The 24,853-nt window shown below is 46.3% G+C and overlaps 1 protein-coding gene across 4 annotated transcripts in view; it reads left to right on the top strand.

Annotated features, from left to right (window-relative positions):
• The window catches only part of GUCY2D (guanylate cyclase 2D, retinal), a 51,027-nt gene that overhangs the window by 5,438 nt on the left and 20,736 nt on the right, over window positions 1–24,853 (top strand). The window contains exons 1-9 of one of the 4 annotated variants that reach the window (XM_039337969.1): window positions 894–1,362; window positions 4,858–5,717; window positions 11,257–11,558; window positions 14,540–14,894; window positions 17,475–17,559; window positions 17,707–17,803; window positions 19,285–19,374; window positions 20,454–20,534; window positions 23,072–23,248. In XM_039337969.1, the coding sequence (XP_039193903.1) occupies window positions 5,009–5,717; window positions 11,257–11,558; window positions 14,540–14,894; window positions 17,475–17,559; window positions 17,707–17,803; window positions 19,285–19,374; window positions 20,454–20,534; window positions 23,072–23,248 (1,896 nt within the window). In that variant the 5' untranslated portion in view covers window positions 894–1,362; window positions 4,858–5,008. Of the gene's footprint in view, window positions 1–893; window positions 1,363–4,857; window positions 5,718–11,256; window positions 11,559–14,539; window positions 14,895–17,474; window positions 17,560–17,706; window positions 17,804–19,284; window positions 19,375–20,453; window positions 20,535–23,071; window positions 23,249–24,853 lie in introns of those variants that run through there. The other 3 variants (XM_039337972.1, XM_039337970.1, XM_039337971.1) reach the window with 3 other exon arrangements.

A 24,853-nucleotide genomic window follows, 5' to 3' on the forward strand; every position in this document is an offset into this window, starting at 1 on the left:
ATAGAATAGAATAGAATAGAATTACAGAATGAATAGAATAATAAATTGTGGAATAGAATAGAAAGAATAGAATAGAATAGAATAGAATAGAATAGAATAGAATAGAATTACAGACGACTAGACTAGACTAGACTAGATTAGACTAGAATAGAATAGAATTACAGACTAGACTAGAATAGAATAGAATTAGAAGAATAGAATAGAATTAGAATAGAATAGGATAGAATTACAGAATAGAATAGAATAGAATTACAGAATAGAATAGAATAGAATAATAAATTATGGAATAGAATAGAAATAAGAATAGAATAGAATAGAATAATAGAATAGAATAGAATAGAATAATAGAATAGAACAGAATTAGAATAGGATAGGATAGGATAGAATTACAGAATAGAATAGTATAGAATTACAGAATAGAATAGAATAATAAATTATGGAATAGAATAGAAATAAGAATAGAATAGAATAGAATAATAGAATAGAATAGAATAATAGAATAGAACAGAATTAGAATAGGATAGGATAGGATAGGATAGAATTACAGAATAGAATAGTATAGAATTACAGAATAGAATAGAATAATAAATTATGGAATAGAATAGAATAGAAATAAGAATAGAATAGAAATAAGAATAGAATAGAATAGAATTACAGAATAGATAGACTAGACTAGAATAAAATAGAATAGAATTGAATTAGAATAATAGAATAGAATTAGAACATAACATAACATACCAGAACAGAACAGAACAGAATAGAATAGAATTACAGAATAGAATAATAGGATAGGATAGGATAATTCTCCTCCTCCTCCTCCTCCTCCTCCTCACCCCCTCCTCCTCCTCTCCACAACCCCCACTCCCTTGTAGCACTGATGATGTTCCCTAGTTGGGTCCTGAAATGTCTGCAAGAAACCCCCCCTCCCAACTGAGAGAGCCCTTTAGGACCCCCACAGTTCAACCGTGGGCTACACCCGTGTTTCTCAACCATTGCTGGTTGTGGAATTCTGGGAGTTGAAGTCCACATGCCTTAAAATTGTCAAGTTTGGGAAACATCGAGCTACACCTATTCTCCGTTCCCACCTTCTCCGCTGTCCAGCCAGCGTTAGGGAAGAGGGAGCCGTTCACAAGGAGAGAGTTATTTTCGTCTGGTTGGTATCAAGGCTGGGGTAAAATAAGACAGATTAACTCCTTAAATCCCTCTGGAAGGATTCTCATTTACCCAAGCTCATTTAGAAGGTGGGTCAGGCGCTATTTAAAAGTAGACCGAGCCTTTACTACTAAGCAGGAACCCGCAGAATCTAAGCAAGACAAGTTATCTGATTTTACCCCGTTTTCTGCCCTGGCTGGGAAGCGAATCGTAAGGTCTTTAGGGTGTTCATCAGAAATTATTTAACGAGGAATTAATAACTGTCCGTTAAATACATCATAATTGTAACTCAAAATAGATAAAAGGATTGTGGAATTCACAATGAAGGAATATTAAAATGATTAAGGAATTAAGAAACGTCCTAACCGTGAGGCCAATGAACCAGTGGAACAGCTTGCCACCAGAAGTTGGCCGTCACTGGAGGCTTTCAAGGAGAGACTGGACAGCCATTTGGCTGAAATGGTGCAGGGTCTGCTGCTTGAGGGGGGTGGACTAGAAGACCTCCAAGGTCCTCTCTATCTGTTATTCTGTTATCCTTCCTTCCTTCCTTCCTTCCTTCCTTCCTTCCTTCCTTCCTTCTTTCCTTCTCTCCCTCCCTCCCTCCCTCCCTCCTTCCCTCCCTCCCTCCTTCCTTCCTTCTCTCCCTCCCTCCCTCCCTCCTTCCTCCCTTCCTCTCTCCCTTCCTTCCCTCCCTCCCTCCTTCCTTCCTTCCTTCCTTCCTTCCTTCCTTCCTTCCTTCCTTCCTTCCTTCCTTCCTTCCTTTCCTTCCCTCCCTCCCTCCTTCCCTCCCTTCTCCAACACTGGAAGTTTTTAAGAAGAGACTGGACAGCCGTTTGTCTGAAATGGTAATAGGGTTTCCTTCCTGAGCAGGGGGTTGGACTAGGTGACCTCCAAGGTCCCTTCCAGCTCTATTCGGTTTCTGATTCTGATCACATGCTTCACTCAGCCTTTAGCTCTGGAGTCAGAAAGGTCTGCCACTGCCAGCCCTGGGTTTTTTTTTGTTTTTTTTTTTAGCTTCCATGCAACAAAACCAAAACATTTTGAAATTTCCTGACAGGGAGAACAATTAACCAGTGGAACAACTTGCCACCAGAAGTTGTGGGTGCTCCATCCCTGGAGGCTTTGAAGAAGAGGTTGGACAACCATTTGCTTGAAATGGTGCAGGGTCTCCTACCTGAGCAGGGAGTTGGACAGGAGGAGGAGGACTGTGGGGTCCTTGGTGCTCTCTGAGCTGGGTGGTTTTCCTGCAGACGTTTCATGACCCAACTAGGTAATATTATCAGAGCTAGAAGGGAGGAGGAGGAGGAGGAGGAGGAGGAGGAGGAAGGAAGTGATGGAGGGAAGGGAGGAAGAGGGGCTCCTTTGTGCTCTCTGAGCTGGGTGGTTTTCCTGCAGACGTTTCTGACCCAACTAGGTAATATTATAGAGCTAGAAGGGAGGAGGAGGAGGAGGAGGAGTGAGGAGGAGGAAGGAAAGTGAGGGAGGGGGAGGAGGAGGAGGAAGAGGAAGGACTGTGGGGTCCTTGGTGCTCTCTGAGCTGGGGGGTTTTCCTGCAGACGTTTCATGACCCAACTAGGTAATATTATCAGAGCTAGAAGGGAGGAGGAGGAGGAGGAGGAGGAGGAGGAGGAGGAGGAAGGAAGTGAGGGAGGGAGGGAGGAGGAGGAGGAAGAGGAAGGACTGTGGGCTCCTTGGTGCTCTCTGAGCTGGGGGGTTTTCCTGCAGACGTTTCATGACCCAACTAGGTAATATTATCAGAGCTAGAAGGGAGGAGGAGGAGGAGGAGGAGGAGGAGGAGGAAGGAAGTGAGGGAGGGAGGGAGGAGGAGGAGGAAGAGGAAGGACTGTGGGCTCCTTGGTGCTCTCTGAGCTGGGGGGTTTTCCTGCAGACGTTTCATGACCCAACTAGGGAACATCATCAGTGCTGGAAGGGAGGGGGGTTTGTGGAGTAGAGAAGAAGCAGAGGAGGGAGGAGGAGAGGGAGAGTGACTGAGGGGTCCTGGGTGCTCTCTGAGCTGGGTGATTTTCTTGCAGACGTTTCATTACCCAACTAGGGAACATCATCTGTGCTAGGAGGGAGTTTGCAGAGAGGAGGAGGAGGAGGGGGTGGGTGGGATCAGTGCTCTCTGAGCTTGGTGATTTTCTGGCAGACGTTGCATGACCCAACTAGGTAACATCACCAGTGCTGGAAGAGAGTGGGATTTGTGGAATGGAGGAAGAGGAGGAGGAGGTGTGTGGGATCCTTGGTGCTCTCTGAACTTGATTGTTTCCTTGCAGACGTTTTATGACCCAACTAGGTAACATCATCAGTGCTAAAAGGGAGAGGAGGAGGAGGTGGAGGAGGGGGACGACAACTGTGGGGTCCTTGGTGCTCTCTGAGCTGGGTGGTTTCCTTGCAGATGTTTTATGACCCAACTAGGTAACATCATCAGTGCTAAAATGGAAGAGGAGGAGGAGGAGGAGGAGGAGGAAAAGGAGGAGGAGGAGGAGGAGGTGGTGGTGGTGATGTGTGGGATTCTTGGTGCATTCTGTTCTTGGTTGTTTCCTTGCAGACGTTTTATGACCCAACTCGGTAACATAATCAGTGCTAAAAGGGAGGAGGAGGAGGAGGAGGAGGAGGAGGAGGAGGAGGAGGAGGAGGAGGTGGTGGTGGTGGTGGTGGTGGTGTAGGATTCTTGGTGCATTCTGTTCTTGGTTGTTTCCTTGCAGACATTTTATGACCCAACTCGGTAACAACTTCAGTGCTGGAAGGGAGGGGGTTTTGCAGAGTAGAGAAGGGAGGAGGAGGAGGAGGAGGAGGAGGAGGAGGAGGAAAAAACCTGTGGCGTGCTCTCTGAGCTCAGTTGTTTTCTTCCCAGTCCACCAGTCGTAAAACACAGGTGGTGACCACATCACCTATCCAAGGAAGCTGTGATCTGATCGGACGATCCAAAAGGAAAAAACGACACATACCTGAGCTGGCCTAAACATGCCTTTTTTCCCCTTTGGACCAGCCCTCTGGGTCACCCCATCTACTAGAGCCTCCAAGTGTCAAGACTGTTGAGTTAGCCATTCAATTAAGGGAAGATTCAAAGCAGGAGTGGAACTCTTGAGTAGTTGCCGGTCAACCTTTGGAGAAGCGTCGTTTTGGGGGGGGGGGTTGCGTTGTGCCTATTATGGAGCGAACGCCACAGTTTTGATATATCTTCTCGTCTACCGATAACCCAAATTCCGTGGCCTCACCGAGATGGTGGGTAACGGCAGTTGTACGTGCGTATCTGACATATTTTTACTACGCCCCTCTTCCTGTAAGTAAAATCCTCTTTTCCAATATAATCAAATTAGTTGGAAGTGTGGGGGGAGGGGAACCCAACAACGGGAGGGATTCTGAATTCTTCTCCGGCCTGCTCTGATCTTCTTCTTCTCCTCCTTCGCTCTTCCCTTCCTTCCTTCCTTCCTTCCTTCCTTCCTTCCTTCCTTCCTTCCTTCCTTCCTTCCCTCCCTCCTTCCTTCCTCCCTCCCTCCCTCCCTCCCTCTCTCCCTTCCTTCCTTCCTTCCTTCCCTCCTTCCTTCCTTCCTTCCTTCCTTCCCTCCATCCCTCCCTCCCTCCCTCCTTCCTTCCTTCCTCCCTCCCTCCCTCCCTCCCTCTCTTCCTTCCTTCCTTCCTTCCTTCCTTCCTTCCTTCCTTCCTTCCTTCCTTCCTTCCTTCCTCCCTCTCTCCCTCTAGAGACGGTGAAGAGCAACCCTTGATCAAGTGGATGGCAGGAGATGGGCCCAAAGATTTATGGACTTGGTCCCTGAGGAGCTGAAGCCGTGCCTTCTTCCTTTCCCCTTCCTTGCCTCTCCACCAGATCGTTTCCGAAGATCACCGCCACAGCATGACACGGCTTTGGTTGGGCTTCCTGCTTTGGCTCTCCAACCATCCGAGGTGGACCTACTGTAGAGGCCCCCCTTGGTGGTCCCTTCTCGTCTGGCCTCTGCTTCTTCGCCTTCCTCTCAGCGTCCACGCCACAACTTTCAAAGTCGGCGTGATCGGTCCCTGGAAGTGTGACTCCATCTACGCCCGAGCCTACCCCGACGCAGCGGCCAACTTGGCCGTACGTCGGATCAACAAGGACCCAACCTTAAACAAGGGATACTGGTTCGATTACGTCCTCCTCAACGAAGACTGCCAGACCTCCAAGGCGCTCACGGGCTTAGTCAACGCAGAATACTACGCCTCTGGTTTCGTCGGTCCGGTTAACCCGACGGTCTGCCAGGCTGCGGGGATGCTGGGCAAAACCTGGAACAAGCCCGTCTTCTCCTGGGCTTGCTTGACGGATGACGCGGCGGTGGGACGTTTCGGGACTTTTGTGCGGCCCTTACCGCAGGCCTCCGCTGTCCTCTACACTGTACTGAAGCACTTCCAGTGGGCTCACGTCGCCGTGATCACCTCGAAGGAAGATCTCTGGGTCCAAGTGGGACAAAGCCTGGCTGACTCGCTGAGGAACTTTGGCCTGCCCGTCACGGTGATGACCACCATGGAAGATGAACCGAGCGGGGTGGAGGATGCTCTTGGAAAGATCAAGAAGGCCAACAACGTACGAGGTATGGTTGCGATGGGTGGATGTTCCTCACGAGAGATCTAACATAGGTTTGAAAGATATGGGGTCTGTCTTAGGAGAAAGGGCTGCAGGTCACCTTATGGTTCCTTCTGAGGTGAAGAAGCTCATCATGGTGGTTTCTTCACTTCTGGCTTGACTTAGATGGATCAAGCTCCTCATTTACTCAAAAAATGATGACAGACAGAAGATGAAAACCTACTTTCCATTCTTTCTTCTGAGGTAAAGAAGCTCCTCATGATAGTTTCTTCAATTCTGGCTTGAGTTAGATGGATCGAGCTCCTCATTTACTTAAAAAATGATCATAGAAGATGGAAACCTACTTTCCATTCTTTCTTCTGAGGTAAAGAAGCTCCTCATGATAGTTTCTTCAATTCTGGCTTGAGTTAGATGGATCGAGCTCCTCATTTACTTAAAAAATGATCATAGAAGATGGAAACCTACTTTCCATTCTTTCTTCTGAGGTAAAGAAGCTCCTCATGATAGTTTCTTCAATTCTGGCTTGAGTTAGATGGATCGAGCTCCTCATTTACTTAAAAAATGATCATAGAAGATGGAAACCTACTTTCCATTCTTTCTTCTGAGGTAAAGAAGCTCCTCATGCTAGTTTCTTCAATTCTGGCTTGAGTTAGATGGATCGAGCTCCTCATTTACTTAAAAAATGATCAAAGAAGATGGAAACCTACTTTCCATTCTTTCTTCTGAGGTAAAGAAGCTCCTCATGATGGTTTCTTCAATTCTGGCTTGAGTTAGATGGATCGAGCTCCTCATTTACTTAAAAAATGATCACAGAAGATGGAAACCTACTTTCGATTCTTTCTTCTGAGGTAAAGAAGCTCCTCATGATGGTTTCTTCAATTCTGCCTTGAGTTAGATGGATCGAGCTCTTCATTTACTTAAAAAATGATCACAGAAGATGGAAACCTACTTTCCATTCTTTCTTCTGAGGTAAAGAAGCTCCTCATGATGGTTTCTTCAATTCTGGCTTGAGTTAGATCGATCGAACTCCTCATTTACTTAAAAAATGATCACAGAAGATGGAAACCTACTTTCCATTCTTTCTTCTGAGGTAAAGAAGCTCCTCATGATGGTTTCTTCAATTCTGCCTTGAGTTAGATGGATCGAGCTCCTCATTTACTTAAAAAATTATCACAGAAGATGGAAACCTACTTTCCATTCTTTCTTCTGAGGTAAAGAAGCTCCTCATGATGGTTTCTTCAATTCTGGCTTGAGTTAGATGGATCGAGCTCCTCATTTACTTAAAAAATGATCACAGAAGATGGAAACCTACTTTCCATTCTTTCTTCTGAGGTAAAGAAGCTCCTCATGATGGTTTCTTCAATTCTGCCTTGAGTTAGATGGATCGAGCTCCTCATTTACTTAAAAAATTATCACAGAAGATGGAAACCTACTTTCCATTCTTTCTTCTGAGGTAAAGAAGCTCCTCATGATGGTTTCTTCAATTCTGGCTTGAGTTAGATGGATCGAGCTCCTCATTTACTTAAAAAATGATCACAGAAGATGGAAACCTACTTTCGATTCTTTCTTCTGAGGTAAAGAAGCTCCTCATGATGGTTTCTTCAATTCTGCCTTGAGTTAGATGGATCGAGCTCTTCATTTACTTAAAAAATGATCACAGAAGATGGAAACCTACTTTCCATTCTTTCTTCTGAGGTGAAGAAGCTCATCATGATGGTTTCTTCACTTCTGCCTTGACTTAGATGGATCGAGCTCCTCATTTACTCAAAAAATGATGACAGACAGAAGATGGAAACCTACTTTCCATTCTTTCTTCTGAGGTGAAGAAGCTCCTCATGATGGTTTCTTCAATTCTGGCTTGGCTTGGACGATTCCAACTTCTCATTGAGTCCCAAAACTATCACAGAAAGAAAATGGAAACCCTCTTTTCCTCGATCCAACGCTACGGGAAAGCTGATTCTAGGAGAACATGAGGGAAAAAGACCTTCTCCTTAGTAGGAGAAATTGGACAGTGGCGCCAACTGACCCGGGAAGTGGTCGCTTCCTCTGGGTTGGAAGCCTTCAAAGATAGAACGAACCTGGGATTTGAGTTTCGGGATCGATGGGGTTGAACGTGGTGGCTGCAGAGATCCCGTCTAACTCTGGCACTCTATAAATGTTGGTTTATATGACAAGGAGCATGCCGTGTGACTCAGCCATGTGTTTATGCAGCTTCTTTCTCGGTCAGGAGAACCTATCTCCAAGACATGGTTGAACAGCCAACATCTCAACTCTACCAACAAAGGCTAACTATCACCCCATTCTGATTCCATAGTTTCATTGCTAACCTGGCTTGCTATTAAGATGGTCCTAATATTATATCTCAGTGATGTTCAAGCCAGGATTCTGTGTTCTGCACTCTGGAAAGATGGAGATCTCGTTCTTCTCTGTGGCTTCCTTTCAGTGCTGCTTCTATCTATCTATCTATCTATCTATCTATCTATCTATCTATCTATCTATCTATCTATCTATCTATCTATCTATTTATCTATCTCCTCCTAAGACTTTTCAACGGCCTTTCTGCAATTCTTCCCATTTTTATGTCTCTTCCTCATAGCTGAAGTACCGTACATATCAATTTGTATCAGTGATTCTGATGTTCTGGTGATGTTGAGACTCTAGAAAGAGTGGAGAGAAGAGCATCAAAGATAATTAGGGGAGGCTGAAACATACAAAGAACAATTGCCAGAATTGGGTATGTCTAGTTTAGCGAAAAGAAGGACGAGGGGGGTGACATGATAGCAGTCTTCCAATCTTTGGGGGGGGGGCTGCCCCAAAGAAGAGGGGGGTCCACCTCTTCTCCAAAGCGCCTGAAGGCAGGACAAGAAGCAACGGATGGAAACCTATCAAGGAGAGAAGCAACCTAGGAGAAATTTCTTGACAGTGAGGACAATTAGCCAGTGGAACGACTTGTCACCAGAAGCTGTGGGTGCTCCATCACTGGAGGTTTTTAAGAAGAGATTGGGCAGCCTTTTGTCTGAAAGATTATAGGGTCTTCTGCTTGAGCAGGGGGTTGGACTGGAAGACCTCCCAAGGTCCCTTCCAACACTGTAATTCTGTTATTCTCAACCTTGGGGAATGTAGACCGGGAGGACCTCAACTCTCAGACGTTCTTGGGAAATTCTGGGAGTTGAAGTCCACAAGTCATCAAAGGGTCCTAGTTCCCTCACGCTGGCTGAGGAATTCTGGGAGTTGAAGTCCTCAAGTCATCAAAGGGCCATAGTTCCCTCACGCTGGCTGAGGAATTCTGGGAGTTGAAGTCCACAAGTCATCAAAGGGTCATAGTTCCCTCACGCTGGCTGAGGAATTCTGGGAGTTGAAGTCCTCAAGTCATCAAAGGGTCCTAGTTCCCTCACGCTGGCTGAGGAATTCTGGGAGTTGAAGTCCACAAGTCATCAAAGGGTCCTAGTTCCCTCACGCTGGCTGAGGAATTCTGGGAGTTGAAGTCCACAAGTCATCAAAGGGTCCTAGTTCCCTCACGCTGGCTGAGGAATTCTGGGAGTTGAAGTCCACAAGTCATCAAAGGGTCCTAGTTCCCTCACGCTGGCTGAAGAATTCTGGGAGTTGAAGTCCTCAAGTCATCAAAGGGTCCTAGTTCCCTCCTACTGGCTGAGGAATTCTGGGAGTTGAAGTCCACCAGTCATCAAAGGGTCCTAGTTCCCTCACACTGGCTGAGGAATTCTGGGAGTTGAAGTCCACAAGTCATCAAAGGGTCCTAGTTCCCTCACGCTGGCTGAGGAATTCTGGGAGTTGAAGTCCACAAGTCATCAAAGGGTCCTAGTTCCCTCACGCTGGCTGAAGAATTCTGGGAGTTGAAGTCCTCAAGTCATCAAAGGGTCCTAGTTCCCTCCTACTGGCTGAGGAATTCTGGGAGTTGAAGTCCACCAGTCATCAAAGGGTCCTAGTTCCCTCACACTGGCTGAGGAATTCTGGGAGTTGAAGTCCACAAGTCATCAAGGGGTCCTAGTTCCCTCACGCTGGCTGAAGAATTCTGGGAGTTGAAGTCCTCAAGTCATCAAAGGGTCCTAGTTCCCTCCCGCTGGCTGAGGACTTCTGGGAGTTGAAGTCCACCAGTCATCAAAGGGTCCTAGTTCCCTCACACTGGCTGAGGAATTCTGGGAGTTGAAGTCCACAAGTCATCAAGGGGCCATAATGGTTCCCTATGCTGGCTGAGGAATTCTGGGAGTCCATGAGTCATAAAAGAGCCGAGGTTGCCTACCCCTGAACTAGACATCCCTAAGTCCAGCAGCCGTTCCTTGTATGTTTCAGCCGCCAATCCCCTGATCATCTTTGTTGCTCTTCTCTGCCCTCTTTCTAGAGTCGCAACATCTTTTTTTACATCGTGGTGACCAAAACTGGATGCAGTATTCCAAGTGTGGCCTTACGAAGGCCTTGTAAAGCGGTATTAACACTTCAGGTGATGTTAAGGTTGATGTTAGGGTTGCTTCTTGAGGGCCATGCAGAGAAAGTGGGAGGCTTCGCCCTCTCCTCTGATGTCCTTGATGCATGAAGTCCTTTTTAAATTCCCTCTGAAGCCATGGAGGTTTCCTGTAGGATGGTACAAAACACTCCAAACGAGGCTTTTCAGATTTATTTGACGTGAAGAAGGTGACGGAGATGGAGAACCAATTCTTTGGGGAGGCTTTCTCTGGCCTTTTAGAAGCCAGAAGCTGGAAAGGGTTACTTGCGGGCAACCACAGGTGTTTTGAGGACAACTCAGGACTTTTATGGCCCTCCTGACCAAGGTCTGGTGGCATCTCCGAGGTTGAAAGGGACCTGGTGGGGCTTTGGAAGTTGAGTTGGCATGGATGCTTCCACTCCAGATGGAGACTGTGGATGCATTTCTTTATCGTCCCCAATGATTCAGATTCGACTTTGATAATCTCAGTTCTCTTAACCTTCTTACTCTGTTTTTGGCCTCCTCCTTCTCCTTGTCCTCCTCCCCCTCCTTCTCCTTCATTCCTCGTCTTCCTTCTCCTTCATGTCTTCTCCTTCTCCTCTTCTTCATTCCTCCTCCTCCTTCTTCATGCCTTCTCCTTCTCCTTCATTCCTCTTCCTCCTTCTTTTGCTCCTGTTGCTCTTGCTGCCTCTTCTTCTTCTTATTCTTCCTCCTCCTCCTCTTTTTCTTCTTCTTCTTCTCTTCTTCCTGTTGCTCCTCCTCCTGTTGCTCCTGCCTCCTCCTCCTGCCTTCTGCCTTCTGCCTCCTGCCTCCTCCTCCTCGTCCTCCTCTTGTTGTTCTTGTTCTTGTTCTTGTTCTTGTTCTTGTTCTTGTTCTTCTTCTTCTTCTTCTTCTTCTTCTTCTTCTTCTTCTTCTTCTTCTTCTTCTTCTTCTTCTTCTTCTCCTCCTCCTCCTCCTCCTCCTCCTCCTCCTCCTTCTCTCCCCTTCCCCTCCTTCTCCTCCTCCTCCTCCTCCTCCTTCTTCCCCCTCCTCCCCCTCCTCCTTTTTCTTCTTCCTCCTCCTCCTCCTCCTCTACCATCCCTTCTCTCCCTCCTCCTTCCCTATGCAGCGGTCATCATGTGCATGCACTCCGTCCTGTTGGGTGGGGAGGAGCAGCGCCTCCTGTTGGAGAAGGCCGAAGAGACGGGCCTGACCAGAGGGAGTTACATCTTCATCCCCTACGATGCCCTGACCTACAGCATGCCCTACCAGGAGGAGGCCTACGCGGCGCTGGAGGACAACGTCAAATTACGCCGGGCGTACGATGCCGTGCTGACCGTCACCGTAGACTCGCCGGAGTATTCCTTCCGGCAGGCCTTTGAAGAGGCTCAGAAGAGGAGAGAGATCCCGGGACAGCTCAGTGTGGAGAAGGTGGTGCCTGAGTTGGGAGGAAGTGGGGTTGGAGTGGTGGGAATAAGGGTCATGCAGGTAGTCCTTGACTTCGGACCAGAATGGAGCCCAAAGGTTTTGTTGCTAAAGTTAATGATATCAACATCAATATCAATGTCAATAACAACAACATTAATAATAATAATAATAAATTCGCCATTAGTCAGTTGCAAAAGGCGGCCTTACTAGGAACTGCTTCCATCCTGCGACGATACCTGTAATACCGTCAAACATCCACATCTGCCTATCCCAGGTCCTGGGTAAGGACTCAATAGGTAGACAAAATGCCAAATCCAGTCTGAACATCTGGCTGACTGTGCGATGATCCAAAACAATAATAATAATAATAATAATAATAATAATAATAATAATAATAATAATAATAATAATAATATAATGATGATGATGATGATGACAACAACTTGATAGGTAGACAAAATGCCAAATCCAATCTGAACATCTGGCTGATTGTGCGATGATCCATAATAATAATAATAATAATAATAATAATAATAATAATAATATAATGATGATGATGATGATGATGACAACAACTTGATAGGTAGACAAAATGCCAAATCCAATCTGAACATCTGGCTGATTGTGCGATGATCCATAATAATAATAATAATAATAATAATAATAATATAATGATGATGATGATGATGATGATGATGATGATGATGATGACAACAACTCGATAGGTAGACAAAATGCCAAATCCAATCTGAACATCTGGCTGATTGTGCGATGATCATAATAATAATAATAATAATAATAATAATAATAATAATATAATGATGATGATGATGATGATGACGATGATTCGATAGGTAGACAAAATGCCAAATCCAGTCTGAACATCTGGCTGACTATGCGATGATCCATAATAATAATAATATTATTATTATTATTAATAATAATAATAATAATGATGATGATGATGACTCAATAGGTAGACAAAATGCCAAATCCAGTCTGAACATCTGGCTGACTGTGCGATGATCCATAATAATAATAATAATGATGATGATGATGATGATGACTCGATAGGTAGACAAAATGCCAAATCCAGTCTGAACATCTGGCTGACTGTTTGATGATCTGTAAAAATAGTAATAATAATAACTATCAGTGCCAGTCAATTTGAATGTTCAGTTGACTGAGGTTCATGTCTAATGAATAATAATAATAATAATAATAATAATAATAATAATAATAATAGAAAGACTGTGGCAAAAGCAAGCAAGGGTGGCACCAACAGTAATAGGCGCCTTGGGTGCAATCCCAAAACAACTGGAGCACCACTTGAACACCATCATCGGCATTGACAAATTCGCCATTAGTCAATTGCAAAAGGCGGCCTTTCTTGGAACTGCTTCCATCCTGCGACGAGATCTGTAATACCATCAAACATCCACATCTGCCTATCCCAGGTCCTTGGGAAGGACTCGGGTGGACAAAAATGCCAAATCCAGTCTGAACATCTGGCTGACTGTGCAATGATCCATAATAATAATAATAATAATAATAATAATAATAATAATAATGATGATGATGATGATGATGATGATAATAATAATAGAGTTGGAAGGTCATACAGTCCAACCCTCTGCTCAGGCAGGAAACCCTATCCTATTTCAGACAAGGGGCTGTCCAGTCTCTTCTTAAAAACTTCCAATGTTGGAGAATGGAGGGAGGAAGGAAGGAAGGAAGGAAGGAAGGAAGGAAGGAAGGAAGGAAGGAAGGAAGGAAGGAAGGAAGGAAGGAAGGAAGGAAGGAAGGAAGGAAGGAAGGAGACTGTGGGGTCCTTGGGGCTCTCTGAGCTGGGTGGTTTTCTTGCAGACATTTCATATCCCAAATAGATAACATCAGCAGGCTGGAAGGGAGGTGGGTGTGCAGAGAGGAAGGGGAGGAAGAAGAAGAAGAGGAAGAAGAAGAGGAGGTAGAAGAAGAAGAGGAGGAGGAGGAGGAAGACTGTGGGGTCCTTGGTGCTCTCTGAGTGTCTCAATGCTTGTAAGCGTGTAGGAAGCCAAGCAAATCCTTCCTTTGTGTAAATGACATAAACAACCTAGATGAGAGAATAGAAGGGGAACTTATCAAATTTGCAGATGACACTAAGCTGGCAGGAATAACCGACACCCCAAAAGAGAAGCTCAGGATCCAAAAAGATCTCAACAGACTTGAAGCCTGGGCCCCATCGAAGAAAATGAAACTCAACGCAGAGGAAAGTCAAGTCTTACACTTAGGCAAGAAGCACCAAAAGGACACATCTAGATTGGGTGTAACCTGGCTTAATGCCAGCAACTGTGAGAGGGACCTCGGAGTCCTAGTGGACAATCCCTTAAATGTGAGCCAGCTGTGGGCTGCAGCTGCCAAAAAAGCCAACACAGTGCTGGGCTGCATTAACAGAGGGATAGAATCAAGATCAGGTGAAGCGTTAATACCACTTTACAAGGCCTTGGTAAGGCCACACTTGGAATACGGCATCCAGTTTTGGTCACCACGATGTAGAAAAGATGTTGAGACTCTAGAAAGAGTACAGAGAAGAGCAACAAAGAGGATTAGGGGATTGGAGGCTAAAACATAGAAGGAACGGTTGCTGGAATTGGGTAAATGAAGAGAAGGACGAGGGGGGACATGATAGCAGCATTCCAGTATCTCAGGGGCTGCCCCAAAGAAGAGGGAGTCAAGCTATTCTCCAAAGCGCCTGAAGGCAGGACGAGAAGCAACGGATGGAAACTAAGCAAGGAGAGAAGCAACCGAGAACTAAGAAGGAATTTCCTGACAGTTAGAACAATTAATCAGAGGGGCTGCCACAATAAAGAGGGGGGAGTCAACTTATTTTTCCAAAGTGCCCGAAGGCCAGATAGGGAACAACGGATGGAAACGGATCAAATGTAGACAAAAGTACGGCGTGCGAGGTGCAATCTTGCCTTAGTCCTTTTTCCTCCTCCCTGCAGGCCCATCCTTTGTTCGGCACCATTTTTAACGCTGTCTACTTCCTAGCCAAGGCCGTGGAAAACACCCGCGTCTCCGGGAAGAGGGTGGCGGGCACCACCATTGCTGAACACGCCAAGGACTTCGAGCTGGAAGGGTTTAGCCAGCCGGTGTCAGCGGACCAAAATGGAGCGGCCAAGGTGCCTTACGTCGTCCTGGACACGGATGGGAGGGGCAGCCGCCTTCACCCCGTTTACAAAGTCGACTTGGCATCCGGGATCCTGCGTTTCACCGGACGAGCTGTCCACTGGCCTGACAACACCAAGCCAGCTTCGGACTCCAGCTGTTGGTTCAACCGCGGCACCATTTGCACTGGGGGTAAGTGTGGAAGCCAAGTCAGACTGGGTAGGTCAGATCTACCTAAAAGGTCAGAATCGGAGTCAGATTAGAACTGGAAGGGACCTTGGAGGTCTTCTAGTCCAGCCCCCTGCTCAAGCAAGAGACCCCCTAGACCATTTCAGGTAGATGGCTGTCCAGTCTCCTCTTAAAAATCTCCCGTGATGAAACACCTACAACATCTGGTGTCAAGCTGTTCCACTGATTAATTGTCCTCACCGTTAGGAAGTTTCTCCTTAGTTCCAGGTTGCTTCTCTCCTTGATTAGTTTCCATCTGTTGCTTCTTGTCCTGCCTTCTGGTGCTTTGGAGAATAGCTTGACTCCCTTCCTTCCTTCCTTCCTTCCTTCCTTCCTTCCTTCCTTCCTTCCTTCCTTCCTTCCTTCCTTCCTTCTTTCCTTCCTTCCTCCCATTTTCCCTTCCTCCAATCTTCTCATTCCCATCTCCTTCCTGCCTTCCTTCCTCCCTCTCTTTTCTTCTCATTCCCATCAAATTCCTTCCTTCCTTCCTTCCTTCCTTCCTTCCTTCCTTCCTTCCTTCCTTCCTTCCTTCCTTCCTTCCTTCCTTCCTTCCTTCCTCCCATTTTCCCTTCCTCCAATCTTCTCATTCCCATCTCCTTCCTGCCTTCCTCCCTCCCTCCCTTTCCTTCTCATTCCCATCAACTTCCTTCCTTCCTTCCTTCCTTCCTTCCTTCTTTCCTTCCTTCCTTCCTTCCTTCCTTCTTTCTTTCTTTTCCTCCCTCCTCCCTCCCTCCTTCTCATTCCCATCTCCTTCCTTTCTTCCTTCCTTCCCTCCCTTCCTTCCTTCTCTCACTCCCTGTCTGAAATGGAATAGGGCAGTGGTGACGAATCTATGGCACGCGTGCCAGAGGCAGCACTTTGATCCCTCTCTGTGGGCACGCGTGCCATGCTCTGGAGATGGCAACCGTTCCTCTTCAACCAGCCACCTGCTAACTCGTCGAGATCCCACATGGCCGGATGCATCCCAGCACGGCTGGTTTCCCTCCCCCCCCGTCCCCTCCCTCCTGGCCTTGTATGCTCTCCTTTTCCCGGGCACGACCCGCTGCATCGTCTCCTCAGCTGTCGGTTGTCCGTCCAGCTCAGTGGCGGCTTCTCTGAACTGCTGGTGGCAGGCTGCGGAGCCCCAGAATGCGCCAGTCGAAAGGCCGGCAGGCTGTGGCTGCTGACGGACACTGTTGGCCCCCATGCGCTCATTGGCCTCTGTGTGTGGGGGCCGATGGTGTCAGGCAGCAGCTGCCCCGGCCCCTGCCTCTCCTTGCCCTACGACAATGGCACCCCAGCCCCACCTCGCCTTACCCCACAGGACGAGGCTCCTGCCCACCGCCCCAGAGACCCCCTGGATCTCCCCCAACCCTGCCCGGCCCCCACAGGCATCCCTCCCCATGAGCAACATCAAGGTGACCACACCCACCTTGGCCACACCCACCCAGTCTGCCATGACCACCACGGCCATGGCCACCCAGTGGGCCATGCCCACCTGGCACCCGGCGATAAATAAGTTGCAGTTTGGGCACTCGGTCTCTAAAAGGTTGGCCATCACTGGAATAGGGTCTACTGCTTGAGCAGGGGGCTGGACTAGACGACCTCTAAGGTCCCCTCCAACTCTGTTAATTCTGTGTAAGCTCTGTGTGACTGCCCTTCAATGCCTTTAGCCTTGTGTAGCCTTGTGTAGCCTTTCAGAGGCGAAAGCAGCCAGTCTGGGGAGGTTCCTGTAAAGTAGGCTTAGAACAATAAAGTAGTTCGAACTCAAGGAGAGAAGCAACCTGGAATCAAGGAGAAACTTCCCAACGGTGAGAACAATGAACCAGCGGAACAGCTGGCCACCAGAAGTGGTGGGTGCTCCAACATTGGAGGCTTTTAAGAGGAAATGGGACATCCAGTTGGACTACTGCAACGCGCTCTACATGGGGCTACCCTTGAAAAGTATTCGGAGACTACAGTTGGTCCAGAATGCAGCCGCGTGAGTGATAGTGGGTGCTCCTCGATACACCCACGTTACACCTATCCTCCGTGAGCTGCACTGGTTGCCTATTGGTCTCCGGGTCCAATTCAAGGTGTTGGTCATTACCTTTAAAGTCCCATATGGCTCAGGGCCAGGCTATTTGCGAGACCGCCTACTACCTCATAGTTCCCTACGTCCGGTTAGATCCCACAGGCTGGGCCTCCTTCGGGCCCCGTCGGCCAAGCAGTGCCATTTGGCGGGGCCGCGGAGGAGGGCCTTCTCTGTGATGGCGCCCACGCTTTGGAATCAGCTCCCCCCAGAGATTAGGACCGCTCCCACCCTGTTGGTCTTCCGTAAGCTACTTAAGACCTGGCTTTTCCGGCAGGCCTGGGGTTTATAAAACCTGACCCCTGGATGATTGTTTTTGTATTGTTGTTTTGTTATGTTTTATGTGTTTTTTATTGTTAGCCGCCCAGAGTCTTTTGGGAGTGGGGCGGCTTATAAATTTTAAAAATAAAATAAATAAAATAAATCCACTTGTCTTAATGATGGTGGACCTCAGTCCAAAGAAAATAAGTGTTTTTTCTTCTTCCTCTTTCCAGGCGTGGGTGTCCGTTTTGTTTTCCTCTTCTTCCTCATTGTTACTCTCTTGTTCCTGGGTGGATCTGTTCTGGCTTACTATCTTCGGTGAGTTTCACGTGATCCTCTTATGAGTCCCCACTCCAGAATGGTGTTTGGGAGTCATATGGGACGTTGTCTGCCCCTCCCTGCTTCGGCTACGGGCGACCGTTTTTCATTTCCGATATTTTTAATTTCTCGCCTCCCTTTTCACAGGTGCCAGCTTCAGCATGCCAGGCTCACGAAGGGACCCAACAAAATTGCCCTGACCGCGGAGGACCTGACCTTCATCGACCTCCCGAGCGGCAGGAAGGTAAACAAGTTTTTACGCCGTAACCTTGAGAAGAACACAACCCCCTGGCGATGGGAGGTTGTGATTATTGAGTAAAGCACTCCAAAATCAGAGACCGGGCTGAGTGAATAATGGCCGACTCAGATCAATGCAAGAAAAGAGGTGGTGTCAAAAGACCACTGTCGCTGGCCTTGCAAAGCTGGTAGAGATGGCCAACTTTGGCACCATCCAGATACAGATGTATCTACCCAAGGTTACGTCCACTTTTCTTGTTTTTTGGGACCATCAAGATGTAGATGTATCTACCCAAGGTTATGTCCACTTTTCTTGTTCTTTGGGACTATCAAGATGTAGATATATGTACCCAAGATTATGTCCACTTTTCTTGTTCTTTGGGACTATCAAGATGTAGATTTATGTTCCCAAGTTTACATCCACTTTTCTTGTTCTTTCGGACCATCAAGATGCAGATGTATATACCCAAGATTACGTCCACTTTTCTTGTTCTTTGGGACTATCAAGATGTAGATGTATCTACCCAATGTTAAGTCCACTTTTCTTGATCTTTGGGACTATCAAGATGTAGTTGTATCTACCCAAGGTTGCAGCAACTTTTCTTGTTGTTTGGAACCATCAAGATGTAGATGTATCTACCCAAGGTTACGTCCACTTTTCTTGTTCTTTGGGACTATCAAGATGTAGATTTATGTTCCCAAGTTTACATCCACTTTTCTTGTTCTTTCGGACCATCAAGATGTAGATGTATATACCCAAGATTACGTCCACTTTTCTTGTTCTTTGGGACTATCAAGATGTAGATGTATCTACCCAATGTTAAGTCCACTTTTCTTGATCTTTGGGACTATCAAGATGTAGTTGTATCTACCCAAGGTTGCAGCAACTTTTCTTGTTGTTTGGAACCATCAAGATGTAGATGTATCTACCCAAGGTTACGTCCACTTTTCTTGTTTTTTGGGACCATCAAGATGTAGATGTACCCAAGATTACGTCCACCTTTCTTGTTCTTTGGGACTATCAAGATGTAGATTTATGTTTCCAAGTTTACATCCACTTTTCTTGTTCTTTCGGACCATCAAGATGTAGATGTATGTACCCAAGATTATGTCCACTTTTCTTGTTCTTTGGGACTATCAAGATGTAGATGTATCTACCCAAGGTTACGTCCACTTTTCTTGTTTTTTGGGACCATCAAGATGTAGATGTATCTACCCAAGTTTACGTCCACTTTTCTTGTTTTTTGGGACCATCAAGATGTAGATGTATCTACCCAAGGTTACGTCCACTTTTCTTGTTCTTTGGGACCATCAAGATGTAGATGTATCTACCCAAGGTTACGTCCACTTTTCTTGTTCTTTGGGACCATCAAGATAGAGATGCATCTACCCAAGGTTACGTCCACCTGTCTTGTTCTTAACGGTTGCTCAATAATATTATTTCAGAGCGTTCTTTAGTTTACCCTGATTTGTCTCCTTCCTCCCTAGAAGACGGATAACAGTCCTGGGGGAAATTGCTCGGAGAAGAAAAGCTTGAAAAATGGGGCAGATCAGAAGAACAGCTTAGCTGTGTTTGAGGTGAAGACATATCCCTTCCTGCGTCATGTCTGGTCCCAAATTCTTTCAGTATTGGGTGGTGGGGGTAGAGGGCCTACAGGAGGGACCTCAGATGTACAGCCATTTCCTGCAAAGTTTGGAGCCCCCTACTCAACAGAATATGGTGGAGCAAGGCTGTGAACATCAATTGTGGAACATTAAGAAGAAGGCTCAACTCCAGAGTTCATCATCTTTCATGGGAAAGTCACGAAGGATTGGGGTTTGAAACCTTGTTAGTTGGTCCACTGTGGATTGTCCAAGGGCTGGGTCCTCTCCTCTTTGTTGTTTAATGTCTTTACGAAACCGCTTGGTTAGCCTAACCCAGGGGTCACCAACCTTTTTGGATTGGCGGCCCGGTGGGAGAGGGAAGGGGCAGGTGCCTTACGCGCACGTGCACAAATGTGAATGTGGCCACACGTGCGCGTGCGCATACAAACAGGCCGCGAGCACGCGTACCACGCAAACGGGGCTGCGAGCATGCACGCGAGACTCTCAGCGACGCCGGTGACGGTGTGAGGCTTGTGGTGCCACTGCCACCAGGCTTGTGGCAATGCTACCACCAGCACAAGGCTCATGTTGCTGCCCGAAGTGGTGCCGCCCTGGTGTGAGGTTCGTGCCACTGCTCTGGCGCGAGGTTCGTGCTGCTGCCCCGCACGAGGATTGCGCAGCGGCCCACAGGGATGCTGCCTCAGCACAAGGCTCTTGCTACCGCCCCCTATGAGGATCATGGTGTGGCCCACCTGCTTCTCGTGTTGCTGCTGCCTCCCGCGGAAGGTTCATGGCAATGGCGATACTAGCAGCACTGCCACCGCCTGCACAACACTTACGGCAATGGTGGCACAAGGGGGGGGGTGAGCACACACACACGCACGTGCACTGCCCAGCTACCCATGCAGCCTGGCAGCCAAGATTCCACAGCCCGGTAGAGCGCCGCTGCCCATAGGTTGGGGACTCTGGGCTAACCCATCAGCTTGGATTGACACTGTTCTTTTTTTGATCCCTCGCGACGGTTGAAAGTCACCATATGTGCCCTTCCTTGTCTCCCTGTCCCCCACCTTTAGGGTGACTGGGTGTGGCTGAAAAGATTCCCTGGAGGAAAGAGCATAGAAGTCAAAACAACCACGGAAAAAGTTTTTTGCAAGGTGAGTTCTTGAAGAGCTTTCTTCTCAAAATGGGTAGATAGATAGTCCTACACAATCATTCCTGGTTGACGTTTCAACCAGGAACGAGGCTTTCCCTGTGCAGGTAATAATAATAAAGTTGGAAGGGACCTTGGAGGTCATCAAGTCCAACCCCCTGCTCAGGCAGGAAACCCTACACCATTTCAGACAAATGGCTGCCCAGTCTCTTCTTCAAAGCATCCAGTGTTGGAGCGTTCACCGCTTCTGGAGGCAAGTTGTTCCACTGGTTAATTGTTCTCACTGTCAGGAAGCTTCTCCTTAGTTCTAGGTTGCTTCTCTCCTTGACCAGTTTCCACCTGTGGCTTCTTGTCCTGCCTTCAGGCGCTTTGGAGAATAGCTTGACTCCCTCTTCTTTGGGGCAGCCCCTGAGATATTGGAACACTGCTATCCTGTCCCCCCTCGTCCTTCTCTTCGTTAAACTAGACATCCCCAATTCCAGCAACTGTTCCTTCTATGTTTTAGCCTCCAGTCCCCTGATCATCTTTGTTGCTCTTCTCTGCACTCTTTCTAGACTCTCAACATCTTTTTTGCATTGTGGTGACCAAAACTGGACGCCGTATTCCAAGTGTGGCCTTACTAAGGCCTTGTAAAGTGGTATTAACCCTTCACGTGATCTTGATTCTATCCCTCTGTTCATGCAGCCTAGCACTGTGTTGGCTTTTTTGGCAGCTGCAGCACACGGCTGGCTCCTATTTAAGTGATTGTCCACTAGGACTCCGAGGTCCCTCTCGCAGTTGCTACTATTGAGCAAGGTACCCCCTATACTAAACCTGTACATTTGGTTTTCCTTGCCGAAATGGAGAACCTTACTTTTTTCATCCTTGAATTTCATTTTGTTAGACAGCGCTCAGTGTTCAAGTCTGTCCAGGTCCTCCTGTATCTTAAGCCTGTCTTCTGGAGTGTTGGCTATTCCTTGCCTTCCAACAGTTGATTTAGCAAACGTTCTAAGTTACAAACGTACTGGGGAAAAACGACGACAACTTACAACCGTGTTTCACACTTACGACCATCACAGCCTCCCCAAAATCCAGATGCTTGACAACTGACTCACGTTTTGTGACGGTTGCAGCGCCCCGTCGTCCCCTTTGCCGACCTTCTGCTGAGCAAAGTCCACAGGGAAGCCGGACGGATACTTAACAACCGCTTGCCGTGATTCGCTTAACAACGATGGCAGGAAAGGTCATAAAACGGGACAAAATTAGCTTAACGACGGCCTGGCTTAGCAACAGAAATGTTGGGCTCAATGTGTGTTTGTAATTCGAGGACTCTCTGTATTTTCGCCCTCCTCTGTCTCATGGGCTAAGAAATTTCAGTCAGCAGGTAGCGGCTTCTTCCGTGTCCGGTGCGAAGAATCAGTATCACATTAAGTTCCAGTTAAACTGATTTATTGCTCATGGCTTCACACAAGGATCTAGTGAGCTAAGAGTCAGAATTAATTTGGCACTAGATAAGAGTTAATAGAATTCAAGAGGGGTTTGACTTAGAATGCTTATGGGAATGTAATGACTCCAGGCTAATTCCCTTCTTGACCCCACCTCCAGGAATAGAATAGAATAGAATAGAATAGAATAGAATAGAATAGTATAGTATAGTATAGTATAGTATAGTATAGTATAGAAAATGGAATAGAATAGAATAGAATAGAAAATGGAATAGAATAGAATAGAAAATGGAATAGAATAGAATAGAATAGAATAGAAAATGGAATAGAATAGAATAGAATAGAATAGAATAGAATAGAATAGAATAGAAAATGGAATAGAATAGAATAGAATAGAATAGAATAGAATAGAATAGAATAGAATAGAATAGAATTATGGGATAGAATAGAATACTGGAGGCTAAAACATATAAGGAACGGCTGCTGGAATTGGGTATGTCTAGTTTAACGAAGAGAAGGACGAGAGTGGACATGATAGCAGCGTTCCAATATCTCAGGGGCTGCCCCAAAGAAGAGGGAGTCAAGCTATTTTCCAAGGTGCCTGAAGGCAGGACAAGAAGCGACGGATGGAAACTAACCAAGGAGAGAAGCAACCTGGAATATAAGGAGAAACTTCCTGACAGTTAGAACAATTAACCAGTGGAACAACCTGCCTCCAGAAGCTGTGAATGCTCCAACACTGGAAGTTTTTAAGAAGAGACTGGACAGCCATTTGTCTGAAATGGTATAGGGTTTCCTGCCTGAGTAGGGTGTTGGACTAGATGACCTCCAAGGTCCCTTCCAACTTTATTATTATTATTATTATAGAATAGAATAGAGTAGAGTAGAGTAGAATAGAATAGAATAGAATAGAACAGAGCTGGAAGGGACCTTGGAGGTCTTCTAGTCCAGACCCCTACTCAAGCAGGAGAACCTATAGCATCTCAGACAAGTGACTGTCCAGCCTCTTCAAACAGACAAGGCGGCCTTCTACCGGAAACTTTTCTAGCCATTCCCACCATCCTGGGTGCGGGAAGACTCTCACTTCTTATTCCCTTTTGTTCTTCCCCACGTTCAGCTGCGGGACCTGAGACACGAAAACCTGAACCTCTTTATAGGCTTCTTCCATGACACTGGGATTTTTGCTGTCGTCTCACAGCACTGCGCCCGCGGGAGTCTCGAGGACCTTCTCCGTAACGAGGACATGAAACTGGACTGGATGTTCAAATCCTCCTTGCTGCTGGACCTTATCAAGGTGCCCGGGAAAGAGATTTAGCTGTCCTGAGCTTAGCAGAAACATGAGGCTGGGATGAGGAACGTTCATTCACCCGCGTTGAGAAAAGGGTTGGTGGCCCTCAAAGTTGGTAGAGATGGACAACTTTGGGACCAGTATGGATGGCCCAGCTAGAGAATTCGCAGATGGTTCCTACAGTAGCTACTGGAGGACTCGAAGAAGTGGGTGGTCCTCAAAGTTGGTAGAGATGGACCACTTTGAGACCCTCAAGGATGGCTCAGCGAGAGAATGTGCAGATCTTTCCTGCAGTAGCTTCTGGAGGACTTGAAGACTTGAAGAAGTTGGTGGCCCTCAAAGTGGGTAGAGATGGACAACGTTGGGACCATTAAGGATGGCCCAGCTAGAGAATTCGAAGATGATTCCTACAGTAGCTATTGGAGGACTTGAAGAAATGGGCCCTCAAAGTGGGTAGAGATGGACAACATTGGGACCATCAAGGATGGCCTGCTAGAGAATGTGCAGATCTTTCATGCAGTAGCTTCTGGAGGACTTGAAGACTTGAAGAAATTGATGGCCCTCAAAGTTGGTAGAGATGGACAACTTTGGGACCATTAAGGATGGCCCAGCTAGAGAATTCGAAGATGGTTCCTACAGTAGCTACTGGAGGACTTGAAGAAATGGGCCCTCAAAGTTGGTAGAGATAGACAACTTTGGGACCATTAAGGATGGCCTGTTAGAGAATGTGCAGATCTTTCCTGCAGTAGCTTCTGGAGGACTTGAAGAACGTTCTCAGTTCTTGCTTTCAACCACTATCAATCAGGACCTGTGGGCATCTGAAGCTCTTAAGAAACAAATTCAAGGTTTCAGACATGGAGAGATCTGCCTATCATGATCAAACATGGTTCTAAGAGGGAGAACGTGTAGGAAAACCCACTGATAGTTAAAAATATTTTTTAGGATGACCAGAATGTTTTCTTCCTGAGATTATGATGGCATAGAGTCCTCATATAATTGTATGGATTGCCCTGATCAGAAAGAACATGCAGTCCTCAGTTAGTGACTGCCTCGTTCAGTGACTGTTCATAGTTACAGTGGTCATGATAAAGTAACTTCACAACCAATCCTCACAGAGGTAGTCCATGACTTAGAATAGAATAGAATAGAATAACATAAAAATAGAATAAGAATAAGAATAGAATAATAAAATACAGAATAGAACAGTAAAATACAAATAGAATAGAATAGAATAACATAAAAATAGAATAAGAATAAAAATAGAATAGAATAGAATAGAATAGAATAGAATAGAATAGAATAGAATAGAATAGAATGGAATAGAATTACAGAATAGAATAGAACAGAAAATATGGAATAGACTAGACTAGACTAGACTAGACTAGAATATATGGAATGGAATAGAATAGAATAGAATAACATAAAAATAGAATAAGAATAAAAATAGAATAGAATAGAATAGAACAGAATAGAATAACATAAAAATAGAATAAGAATAAGAATAGAATAGAATAGAATAGAACAGAATAGAATAACATAAAAATAGAATAAGAATAGAATAGAATGGAATGGAATGGAATAGAATTACAGAATAGAATAGAACAGAAAATA

The sequence above is a fragment of the Crotalus tigris genome, unplaced genomic scaffold (genome assembly GCF_016545835.1).
Source record: "Crotalus tigris isolate CLP2741 ecotype Arizona unplaced genomic scaffold, ASM1654583v1 scf7180000017690.20705106771:4171800, whole genome shotgun sequence".
Classification (NCBI taxonomy): Eukaryota; Metazoa; Chordata; class Lepidosauria; order Squamata; family Viperidae; genus Crotalus; species Crotalus tigris.